Here is a 12,317-nt window from a genome sequence, read left to right on the forward strand (position 1 = left end):
TATAATCTCCAATCGATAAGCGGCTATGCGGAAAGGGTCAAGATTAATACCCCTCCGACTTTTTCTGCACAACTATAAACTCATCTTCTAGCCTGGTACAGAATAGTGGTGTGCGATACGAATCGATATATCGCAGTATCGCGATATTCTCACTGTATCGCGATACAGATACATAACAGCCGTATCGAATTAATGCATGCGTGACTCAAGTTATTAAAAATGGCGGACCATTCGGGCCACACCGAGTCACAGTCTGACGAGTTTATCAAGTGATATAAGTGTCACCCGTCTTCAAGAAGCAAAATCTGGAAGTACTTTGGTTTCCTTACCGATGATAACAGCCAGGTGATTGTTACACCAAACGAAGCCATTTGTGAACTGTGTGACGAGCACGTGAAGCGCTCGAATAATACTACCAACTCACTTACACATCTGAAACGGCATCATTTCATTCAACATGAAGAAATCATATCTGAGATAAGAAAGGAAGACAGCGAATCAGTGGGAAACTCGAGCACAACTTCGACCGGGAAGCAGCAAAGCCTAACGGAAATGATATTAAGAAAGGAAGCGTACAAGAGGGACAGTGCAAGGTATGCAGCGTGTCAGAGTGCACTTGTTTTCTTTATTTGTGATGATTTACAGCCCATTAGTGTAATAGATAGCCCTGCTTTTCGTCAACTTTTACACACACTTGATCCCAGATTTCTACCTTACAGTCAGTCTCAATTTTCTAGAGTAATTATACCACAAAAGTATGAAGAAGTGAGGCACACTATTAAACAGGTACTTGATGGGGCGGAATATCTTTCACTGACAACAGACTTATGGACTGGTTGTCACAACCGTGGGTACATGTCGCTTTCTGTTCACTTTGTAAGCAGTGACTGGGACATGGGTCATTATTGTTTGCAAACATGCGAAGTTGCTTCTTCTCATACTGCACTAAACCTTGCTGACGAACTACGCAACTCCATGGAGGAATGGGAGATCACTGACAAGGTTGTGATGGTGACAACAGATAATGGCCAAAATATTAGGAACGCTATCACTGAAGAACTGGAATTATCCCATTTAGGTTGCATTGGTCATACATTGCAACTTAGTATTGGTAAGGCGTTACAAATTGCTACTGTGTCCCGTATCTTGGGAAGAGTGAGAAAACTTTTGAAGCATTTTCATAAGTCTACATTGGCTACCAACTGTTTGCGGGAGAAGCAAGTTCGTTTAGACTTACCTCAGCATGTGCTAGTAATGGAGTATAAAACACGTTGGAGTTCGACTTACCACATGCTTGAACGTGTTCAGGAGCAGCAGGCTGCTATCTGTGCTGTACTTGCTGAAAACAAGGACAGAAGTATTCGCTCATTACTGCCGGAAAATGAGGAGTGGGGTATAATTGAGGATTTGCTTGGTATTTTGAAGCCGTTTTGTGATGGTACAACAATTATGAGTGGTTCAAGGTACCCAACGTTTTCACTGATGGCGCCGTTATTACACAAATTACTTGAGGTTACTCTTAAAGATGCAGACGACGATAGCTTTTTGTTGAAACGCATTAAAAAATTTATATCAAATGATTTACAAAGTAGATATGATTCAGATGATATTACAAAGCACCTGAGAATAGCTGCATTTCTTGATCCAAGATTCAAGGATCTCGGTCCAATTGTTTCAGCTTTAGAACATGGACATGTCTATGAAAATACAAAGGCAGAGCTACTGTCACTTGCTGAAGGTGTGTCAGATGATGAACCAGCGGAACCAAATCCAGGACCACCTAGGAGGAAGAAAAGTAAACTTTCAGATTTTTTTCAGATGTCTAAGGTAAATTAAAAAGAAGATATAATAAATTGGAAAGAGTCACTTCAGAAGTTAGCAGATACAAAAGTGAAGCAACTATTCACATTGACGAAAAGCCACTCTTATGGTGGAAAGCACGAGAAATCCAGTATCCCTTACTATCTGTCTTAGCTAAAAGATACTTTTGTATTCCAGCAACAAGTGTCCATTCTGAAGAAATCTTTTCTGTCGCTGGGAACATCTTGAATGAAAAACGAAACAGATTACTTCCTGAAAACCTAGATAAGCTTGTGTTTTTACATGAAAATTTATGCTAATTTTGAGCTGTTAAGCTAAACATTATCATTAGTTTTAAAGGTGTAAATCAATTATATGTGCATTTATTGTGTTACAATAATGTGTATCTTCATTTTTTAATGACTTCATCTGGTTTTTGTACTTCTTGTAAGTTGTAAACTCACTCGATCACTTAATTTCCTATGAAAAGCAGAAAACTCATACATTAGTTAATAATTACCAACACATACAACACAGTATTTACTGAATATACACTTGAACCAACACTACATGACTTTATGTAGAAACTATCAGTATTGTGTTGTATCGGTATCGTATCGCAACTACAAAGCACTTAGATACAGATACAGAAATTTAGGCGTATTGCATACCACCAGTACAGAATGCCAATAACAGTGCGAGAATCCACGCATGGTACTGTTGTGTTTTCGTTGTAGTGCCTCCACTTATTGGAATTCAATTAATTTCAACAGCATCATTTCCTATAGCTATAACTTGTCCTATATTTGTTAATTATTATAAATCTAGCTATGTACTTAAGTAATTACTACTGTTAAATTTGTAGTTATGTGTCCTGCTTGTATTTATATGTAGTGTAGCTAGTTATTATTGCTTTAGAACTAATGTATTTTTTGCTCTGTACCTTGTATTTGTTTGTGCTTTGCTCTTTGTGTTGTCGCGCATGTAGTTGTCTGGTAAGGAAGAACAGCTTATGCTAATTACAGGTATCTAGAGGATAAACAATAAATCAAATCAATTCATCAATCAAAACTGTTTTGTGTATATAATAGTGATGCACCAATACCACTTTTTCACTACCTGTGTAATACCGATACTTTGCCCCACTGGCATTTCTCACAAGAAACAGCTAGTAATTTGAATAATAGTTAATAAACCAGCTTACTAAATACATTTGCTAATCTCATCAACTAGTTTCAGTTTTGGATATCAATTGCTGATGGAGATAACAATAGTTTATGATTTCAATAAATCTTATTTCGTGGTTTACTGCTATTTTAATAATGCTAGTAACCGGCTTCTTTCAAAGAATTCATGGCTTATATCTCCTTTTGCTCAACTCCGTTCGATGCGCTATGTACGCCCACACCATCTTGAAAATAATTAAATGACATCATATAAAATATTGGTTAATTGGTATCAGGCATTTATAGCTTTACCAATACCAGTCCAATACTGCCGAAATAAGGCCTGTACAGTTAATATCAGTATCGGTGCATCACTTGTAAATAATTATAGGGAGTGTCGCACTTGTAACCTGAGGTCCAACACCAACTAAAATTCAACACAAATCACTTGGAATCCCAAAATGGAATCTGAAATCTTGAGCAAGTAGGGGCAGATCCAGAAGGGTTCTATGGAACCCCCCCTTTTGGGAGAGCCTTAATAGCATCAATAATTTGAGATACTCTAATAGAGCAGTAGAGATTGAGATACTCTAATAGAGCAGTCACAGTATTCTTCAGAGGAGCAGTGTAGGAAGCTACATAATACGTATGTAGTTATAAATAAGGAGATACAGTTGGTGGAGGGCAGCTATTGTTAGCAGGTAGTTACCATTTTGATTTGTTTCTTTGGTTTTCAATTAACGGCATCACCAGGCTAGATTGAAGTTGCAATTCCAAAATGGAACCCCCCTTTTAGAAAATCTGGATCTGCCCCTAACAAGAATCTGGAATCTTTGTTAATGGAATCTCAACAAATGTTCTGTAAGTCCGATTATTTTTTGTATATTTCTTGTAAATTATACTGTATATTATCTCGTGTGCTATGTGCAATCAGTTTAGTGTCATGCATGTGTCTCGACATGTTTGTATGGGCAGTAGCACAACTTTAAACTCCATTTCTGGCCTCGTCAGTGATCCAATTAACCTAGAAGCCAGCCAAATGCATAAAAAGTGTTAAAATGTGTGTAGGTAGCTATGTAAATTTCAAAACTTAGAATCTAAACTCTTGGCTTGGAATCCAGTATCTTTGCAAAAAAAATTGCACAATTTTACACGTCATTTTTGAGTGGTGTTGGACCCCTCCTACAAAATAAATAACTGTAGGAGAAGTCATAATATAACAACACGCCCCCTTTTTAGTGCATGCCCCATCTAAAACGTGTGTTTCTGTTTCACACATCATTGATCAAGATATCAACAGAAATTCATTATAAAATTAATAGTTTAGTAAACAATGCATATTCTCAAGCCACGAATGGTAATCTATATAATCATTCTAACATATCAGGAAGTTTGGTTCAAAAATGGAAATTTGAGGCCAGCTGCAGGTGATTAGTCCAATTAAGTTCAAAGCAATTTAGCAGCCACAATTATTTTAACTTGCTATATTTCATTGATTTACCTACAGGCGTTTAACAACTGAAAAACAACAGTGCAGGCCTCGTAGACTACCAAGAATAGCCTATCCCTTTGAATTGAAAGGGGAAGTGCTCCATACATGCGCGAATGAAATATGAAGAGCAGCTTTGTGGTTTTGTCAGCAAGAAAAACATGATAATCAAACTATAAAACAGTTTAGAAGATACTTCTGTCCGTAATATGTTGTTAAAAGCTATTTGTTGAACAAGAGCTTCCTTAACAGTGCATAGCAAGGTAATTGGAAGAATTACAAAAATTCATGATAAGAAATCCAAAATTATAATAACTTAATTAATCGATGTATTGTAGCAAAACCGAAAATCTATTAGCTAAGCTAAAAACTTAGTAATACGTAGTTGCCTAATTCCAGATGAGTTAGCTAGCTGCATGACGCCTGGTTTTTAGAAGTAGTATCTATAATTTAGCTCTACCTAAAAATTGTATATGAACAACAGTAATGTGATAGATGGCAGCCTTACAAGGTCAAAGAAAAAATTAGTTATGTTCTGTTCTGTGAATGCTATCCCGCTAGGGACCTGTGAGGAGGCTTAAAGCCCCTGTGAGAATACAGGGAGTCAGAAACATGTAGCTGTAGTTGGTGTATATAAAATCAACATAAGTGTTAGATGGCTTCTGTATTGGCAAACTGTCTGACCATATTGGCTTGCTATATATATCAAGACACACGGTAGTGTGTTGTGCGGCCAAGAAAGCCGGCAACCACACCATGAGTATATTTTCAGGAAGAAAGAAAACAGCCTTTTCATGTGTGCATACCTTGATGGCCCCTTCTCCAAAGCACACCATTTTTGCATTATAGCTGTCACCCAAATAGGGTATGCCACACAGAAAATTTGATTAAATTCGCAACAGCCTTTGCGAGGTATGGGTGTTCAAAATTTCGTTTTAATTTCTTCGTTTTTTTCTTCTTATGCCGTATGGGGGCTACGGGGGCTTCGATTTCTTTTCGCACACTTAGTAAAAATTGCTATAAAATGCAAATGTGTAACTCGATTGCCACAATCTTTGGCACAAATGAAGAGCGTATAACGATGGATTCACGTACTAAGTTTGTTGTGAATCTAAGTAATATTCAAGAAGTTATGAGCGTTTATTCATGTAAAAATAGATCAAACTTCTGTCACGGCTACAGGGTAAACCAAGTATAGAAATAACTTGAAAATTAGTGTATAGATAGGCTGGTCATCGTAGCAGTGCCTTTTGATAGTTTGAATAGCAATAGAGTTACAGCGACAAAGTTATAATGCAAAAACTAAGCATGTGTAGAATCGCGGGATTGAAATACTCTAATAGAACAGTCACCGCGGGGTAAAAAAGTGTGCAAAAAATGTCGAAAAAACAAACTTACTAGAGTTTGAACCAGGGACCTCCATACCTAACACCTGCATCATTCACCACTGAACCACTGCTACCTTGGCTGATCACCTCACTTAATTTCTGCTTTATAAATGAAATTTCTAATTGAAATCTGCTCATAATCAAACGCTTGTAATTTCATAGATCTATCAATAGAAGTACTAGATTGTTCTAGAACATTCTATGTATGTTCTATTAGAAGTCCTCAAAAAAAATGTGCACTCTATTAGAGTATTACAATAATATTGTCAAATATTGAATTAAATCATGCAATAAAATACATTTATAAGTCTGTCTTCGATAATCATCATTGTATCTACCTAGAAAAGAAGAAATGTGAGTGAAAACAAACCTCAAAGTCAGCCACAGGCTGGCCTTATAAAGTACAAAAAGGAGTGAAATCCACACAAAAACAGCCAAGCTGTGAAAAAATGGTGCGGCCTTAAAAAGCCTGGGTGAAAAAAGTTGTGAAATCAAAGGTGGCGGCCAAGAAATGGCTGCAATGATGTTAATGCTAAAAAAATTTAATAATGGCTGTGTGCATTGGATTTTACTTAGGAATACCGCAGTACATAAACAATACATGCTTCATGTACTTACCTGTGTCGTCCACTTGTCTTTGCTGACAGCACAAGGTGTTGATTCATGCACGATAGCTTCCCCACATTTGTATTAGGAATTACCTGAGTGTTCCGTTGTGACTAGATTGATTTCAGAGATCCTTCTTGTAGTGTTCTTTTTATAGAGTTGTGTAATGGGCTGAACATAGTTGAAAACAAAGCGTACTAGCTGCTTTGCATAATTATTTCTGTAATTGGTAGCTGGGATACATGTTTAGACAATAATATGTGACTAGACTTTAAAAAACAAATCCAAATCACACATCAGGCAAAATCAAACTAACACCACTGGTGGATAGCTACACTATCATACTACTAGTTTTTACCCTCAGTACTACTCAAACTACTCGAGGCTGGTTTTAACAAACATCTTTTCTGGGCGATGTGGAGAGCTCGAATGGCAGTTTCTGGCCTTGTGAAGGGCCTGGCTTGGAAAGACTAAATCAGTGGTTTACTGGTGGATGGCTTGATAATGTTGGCCAGACGTTTTTTTGCTGATTTTACTGCACATCAGCCACTAAGAAGCCAGCACAGCCCTGCAATCTCAAGTCCGTGTTCTGTCTCTTTTTTGTATTCTATCTCTTGCCCACCATCCTCCTCCTCTTTATGAGCATTTGTGATACTACTTCCATTGTCCAACTGTTCAGTAGAGCTGAGCGATACTGCCATTTTAGTATCACGATCGATACTAAAGCCACTATTCACAATACTGTATAGTTCACGATACTTACAAATATGTCAATCATAGCTGGTGCTACATAGTTTATTCCTCAGTATTCCTGCAGGAAGTCTTTATAAAAATAAAAGTAGCATTAGCCACTGAAATCCTTGTTTATAGTAACAGTTATTGTAACACATGCTTTGAAGTTATGTTATGGTGTTCACACCTCTCTGCAGGGGTAACCAGGTTATGACTTAAAAGGATTCTTGAGCCTAGTACAGCATAACAAATGGATTTTTAATGACAATAATGTACAGGCATGGTATCACGATAGTTAATAACAAAATATCACGATATCGATACTTTCAAAATATTGCGATATATTGCTAAAACGGTAGTATCGCTCAGCCCTACTGTTCAGATTTTCTTATTTGGTAGGAAACTCTACAAGCAGCTACAAGTACTGGAAGTGGTTTGAAAGGTAATAGATTGATGCATCTTTTGTGTAAATTTCATACGTGTGCTTGTTATCCTTGGCATGTTATGCTGACTTGAATTCTTTAAAACCGTTTATCTCAAAACTTCTAATGTGTGATTTGGATTGTTCTAGTCACATTTAGACAAAGAAATAATATAGGGATTAAGTATATTTTTAGGTGTAGGTGACCACCGTTGTTTCAGTACTTTTTATTTCTTTGCCTAATCAAACTTAAGATTTACCAAGTTTGCCAAGTTTACTCCAGGAATTATGAGAGTTCAGACAAAATTTCAGTTGTTTATACAAATAGTTAAGTTTTCTGTGAATCAAGAGAGATACCATCTACATCGGTCATGGCCAAGGAGTGTCATAGTTCATACTTCTTTTTATTTAGCCATTGAGGATAATTGTAGCATTTTAGATTTGAGAGAAAGAAGGGTTTGGGCACAGTGACAGGCTCATGTCAGCCAGGATATTAATCATCAATCAAGAACTTTGTCTATAGTAATTATCTCATTCATGCACTTTTTTGAACATTTTCATGGGCACTTGACATGCCAAAGAAAAGTTATAAGTAATATTGTAGGGTAGTGAGGATTTTCTAGTGCCTCTGGGCACAGTGCATTCCATTAGTGATGTGCAATATAATTATACTGATTATCATGATAAAAGCTTATAATCATTGGAATCATCAATTAAAATTTTCTTGTAATTGTTATAACATACCCGTAAAACTTGTATTCTGATCAGTAAACATGGAAACATGGAGAGTTTACAAATCAGAGTACAAACCGAATGGGTGTGTTACTACTGTTTTGTGCTATGGGGCATGCATAGATCAAAGACACCCGTTTGTAACACAGCAGAAAGAGAAAGAATGCTAAGGTTATTAATAGTGAGAACTATGTCTAAGGAATGTTGTTGCATGAACCAGTGTGTGGTGCATCCATCCCATTCGGCTATTGTACTGCTTCCTATCCAGATCATAAGTGTTATATATTAATTGCTAAGTAATATAGTGATGTATTCAATTAGTTTAATGTAATGGCGGATTCATAGTTTGTTTGTGGTGGTGGTACAATGTATGGTTTCTTTGATATCTTTGAAGTAATTAGTGGTCAGATGCATGACCTAATGGTGGTGTTTAAACAACCACTTGTATATACTGGAATCAGTGTTGAAACCGGGTCAGGTCATCCAGATCAACCAGGTCACATTTTGCCCGGGTCATCCAGGTCAGACCCACTTTAAAAACTATCCGGGTCTGACCCGGATTGGATCACGTGCGAAGCACATTGTTTAGTTGGACAGTACGGAAGTGTATTAATGCATAATGATGCAATTCAGCTACTTTCATGAGCCACACCTACTTATCGGACAACTGCCTGCAACCATACGTGCATCCATGCCCATTTATTGGTGATATTAAAGTCTACAGGTATACACAAAACCATGCTCATAGCTGCCTGCTGGAGCCATGCCCACTAATCAATTGTTATTGTAGAAGATAGGTCAAGGCCAGTTTCTTTTGTGAGCCACGCCCACTTTATATTGGGAATGTGTCATACTTTAAGAACTTATGGTGTGTTAGGTATTCCAAAGCCACACCTACTTGCAGGAAGGATTCGTATCTTGCTTTTTGCAAACTTACATGGAATTATGCCCACTGACTACCACTGTTAAGTATAGACACCCTCATGCTTAATGCACTAGTCGGCACTCAAAATGTAGCAGTTGGTGCAATCCTCACTTTAAACTAATCCGGGTCACATCCGGGTCAAATACGGCCGGATTGCTATCCTGGTCTGATCCGGATTGCTATCCGGGTAATCCGGGTCATCCGGGTCAACAGTAGTGACCCGGTTTCAACACTGAGTAGTATACAACTGATTTGTAACACTGGTGGCGATCTTTGATCTGCCTACAAACCACTTGTCATATAGTACCACATAGACAAGAAGAACAATAGCGGGATAGAGCTGCAATAGTTGTGTGAAACTATGATCCAGTAGGGAACAAAACATGAAACACAGCTGCTCATCATCCACCCACAGTGTTCAGAAGCAACAGATAAACAATCACACATGTCAACAACAAATAAATACCAGTATAAAGTATACCTATAGTTTAATGGCTCTTATTACAATTTCTACAACACATGAAGTGTAATGTGTTCGCTTATCACTATAATGTGAATAAACATCTTTATTTGTGAATCAACACTTACGTGTGTGGAGAAAGAAATGGGACACAAAGGAGACAAAGGTAAGTCCATGATGCATGCATTGAAGCTGATGCAGTAGGCAGAAAGGTATGCCTTGAGCCTAAGCAATTGCAACATTACTTATGCTTGGCTGATAGCATCAGTCAGTTAGTCAATGCATAGAAAATTCAATTAAATAAAAATACAATTTCAAGTAGAAAGCATTTTAAAAGACACATTTGGTCTTGATTATATGCCTGACCTATACTACCAAGCTGCCATAAAGGAAAAGCGAGGCTGTTTTTGGGTGATACTTTTGCAGGAAAACACAATCCCTAGTAGACAGAGTACCATACTGTATGATATGCCTGAGCAGCTAAATTTTAAGGAGCTTGTAATACTGGTAAATGACTGAAACTAAGAAAAGATCTGCCTTTGACTTTTCTATGCAATTAAGACCTAAATAAGTTGGTGTTTTTTATGCGTATTCTTTAGCTGGCATCGGTGTATCAAACCATAGATACACAGACAAGTACCCAGGATTCATTGGATTCATCCGGTTTTTCGTTCTGGATCATTGTTACCAGAAGTAGTATTATCTTTGAATTTAACACAAAGATTCGACTAGTTCTACCCTTAAGATTACTTCCTAAAACATTAATAATTGCATAGCCGTGCGCTAGAAGTTTGGTTTCTTCAATATGGTGCCTACGCTTCGGCCAGTAGCTTCGAGAGACACACCCAAAAACCAGGCCTGGCCTTTAATTAACCAGCCTCTTTCGCGAGGAAGACTTACCAACAACTAAAATGAGCACTTTCACACATTGAAATTGTGTTGTAAGCGGTGTATTTTTATTATCCTGCCTTTATCAAAGGGATAACAATGATCTGGCGAACATGTTTGTATTGAGTTATTGGGTTCACATGATATGATTCCAATCCCAGGTACTTGTCTGTATATCTATGATCAAATGTTCTGCAACTTGGCGACTGGCTTACAATCTTGAACGGCCTACCTTACAATCTCAGTCAGCTATATAATCTCTGATTATGATTAGATAATTGTTTACTAGATTTTAGATTTACTTTGTATAATGTTAATGCATTGATTGGGTATACAAGCTATGCCTTTACCCGTATTTAATAATAATCATAATTGTAATCTCTGAAATGTTACCTAACTGATAAATATTTGTGTAACATCTGCAGTAAATAGTGTAACATCACCCGCCTCAGGGGCAGATCCAGGAGCTGGCAAGGGAAGGGGCACAAACAAGCTAAGTTGTAAGTGGTTGGGGAGATCCATGCAGATTCTCTAGTTCAGTGCTGCATTTTTGAAGCAGCAAGTAATCACCTCTCACTGTTAATTTTTGCCATTCTGGCCTTTTCAGGTGGTTGTGAAGTCTTAAAAGCTGTTTAAAAGACTTTGAATGTCTTTAACAATGGCAACACGATAATTATTTTTAGAGGCGCTTAATACGCACGAAGGTGCTGGGTGACAATTGCACAGCTAGCTTGATTTTGGTTCTCTTTGGTTTAAGGTGAATTTGTAATAAATGGTGCATATTTTTATGAGTTTCTTGGCCTGACATAAAGTTTAGCAGCTATTTTAATCAGAAGTAACTATTTTAATCAGAAGTAGCTATGGCTGGCTCCTCCACAAAGTGAGGGGTTGGGGGGCATTTGCCCCCAATGCCCCATCCTGGATCCGTCATTGTGCTTCCTATCATCATTGTGTAATGTGTAAGCTATGTTTTTGGTATATTGCCCTTTACTTGTCAGTACACTAAATGCTACTAATCACCAAAAATAAATTTTCATAGTGTCACTCCTGACTGCTTTATTTAAGTAAATTGATGCCACTAACTACTGTAAAGTCAGAAGTTTTTGGCCTGCCTGCCTGTCTGCCTGCCTGCCTGCCTGCCTGCCTGCCTGCCTGCCTGCCTGCCTGCCTGCCTGCCTGCCTGCCTGCCTGCCTGCCTGCCTGCCTGCCTGCCTGCCTGCCTGCCAGTGTTGGGGCAATTACTTTTTAAAAGTAACTCATTACATATTACATATTACTTGCAACTGAACTATTTAGTTTCAGTAGTGAAAATTTCAACATAAATTATGCCAAACGAGAGCTGTTATGGTGGAACCAACAAGGCCAGAGATACAATGGACTTAATCCACAATGACATCACAAGCACAAGATGGCCTAATTATTTGGGGGTTAAAGTAAGATACTGACCAGGTATGAGTGTAAAGTAACAAAAACTATTACAAACAAATCCAACATGCAGTACAATTCATTTATTTAAAGTATTGTCTTGTAACCATACCTGTTGCTCAATATCTACTTCCCTAGCTGAAATACGATTGATTAAAAACAATGGCACCTGTACATTAGTCTCCAAATAACATGGCCACATGATGTCATTGTGAATAAAGTCCATGATACCCCACTGATTGCAGGACTACCGGATCTAGTGGTAAAGACAGATGCATTGGGGCA

General features: G+C 37.8%; 2 protein-coding genes across 2 annotated transcripts in view; both read left to right on the forward strand.

The window, feature by feature from the left end:
* Nucleotides 1–12,317, forward strand: part of LOC136257623 (uncharacterized) — a 148,400-nt gene that overhangs the window by 2,538 nt on the left and 133,545 nt on the right. The gene's annotated exons all lie outside the window — the stretch shown is intronic.
* Nucleotides 553–1,836, forward strand: LOC136258446 (E3 SUMO-protein ligase ZBED1-like). The gene has a single exon (XM_066051756.1). The coding sequence runs from the start codon at nt 553–555 to the stop codon at nt 1,834–1,836; it is 1,284 nt and encodes a 427-aa protein (XP_065907828.1).

The sequence above is a fragment of the Dysidea avara genome, chromosome 6 (genome assembly GCF_963678975.1).
Source record: "Dysidea avara chromosome 6, odDysAvar1.4, whole genome shotgun sequence".
Lineage (NCBI taxonomy): Eukaryota > Metazoa > Porifera > Demospongiae > Dictyoceratida > Dysideidae > Dysidea > Dysidea avara.

What these genes read in the sequence shown, in the direction of transcription:
- LOC136258446 (XM_066051756.1), top strand. Translation starts at nt 553, where the DNA reads ATGATATTAAGAAAGGAAGCGTACAAGAGGGACAGTGCAAGGTATGCA.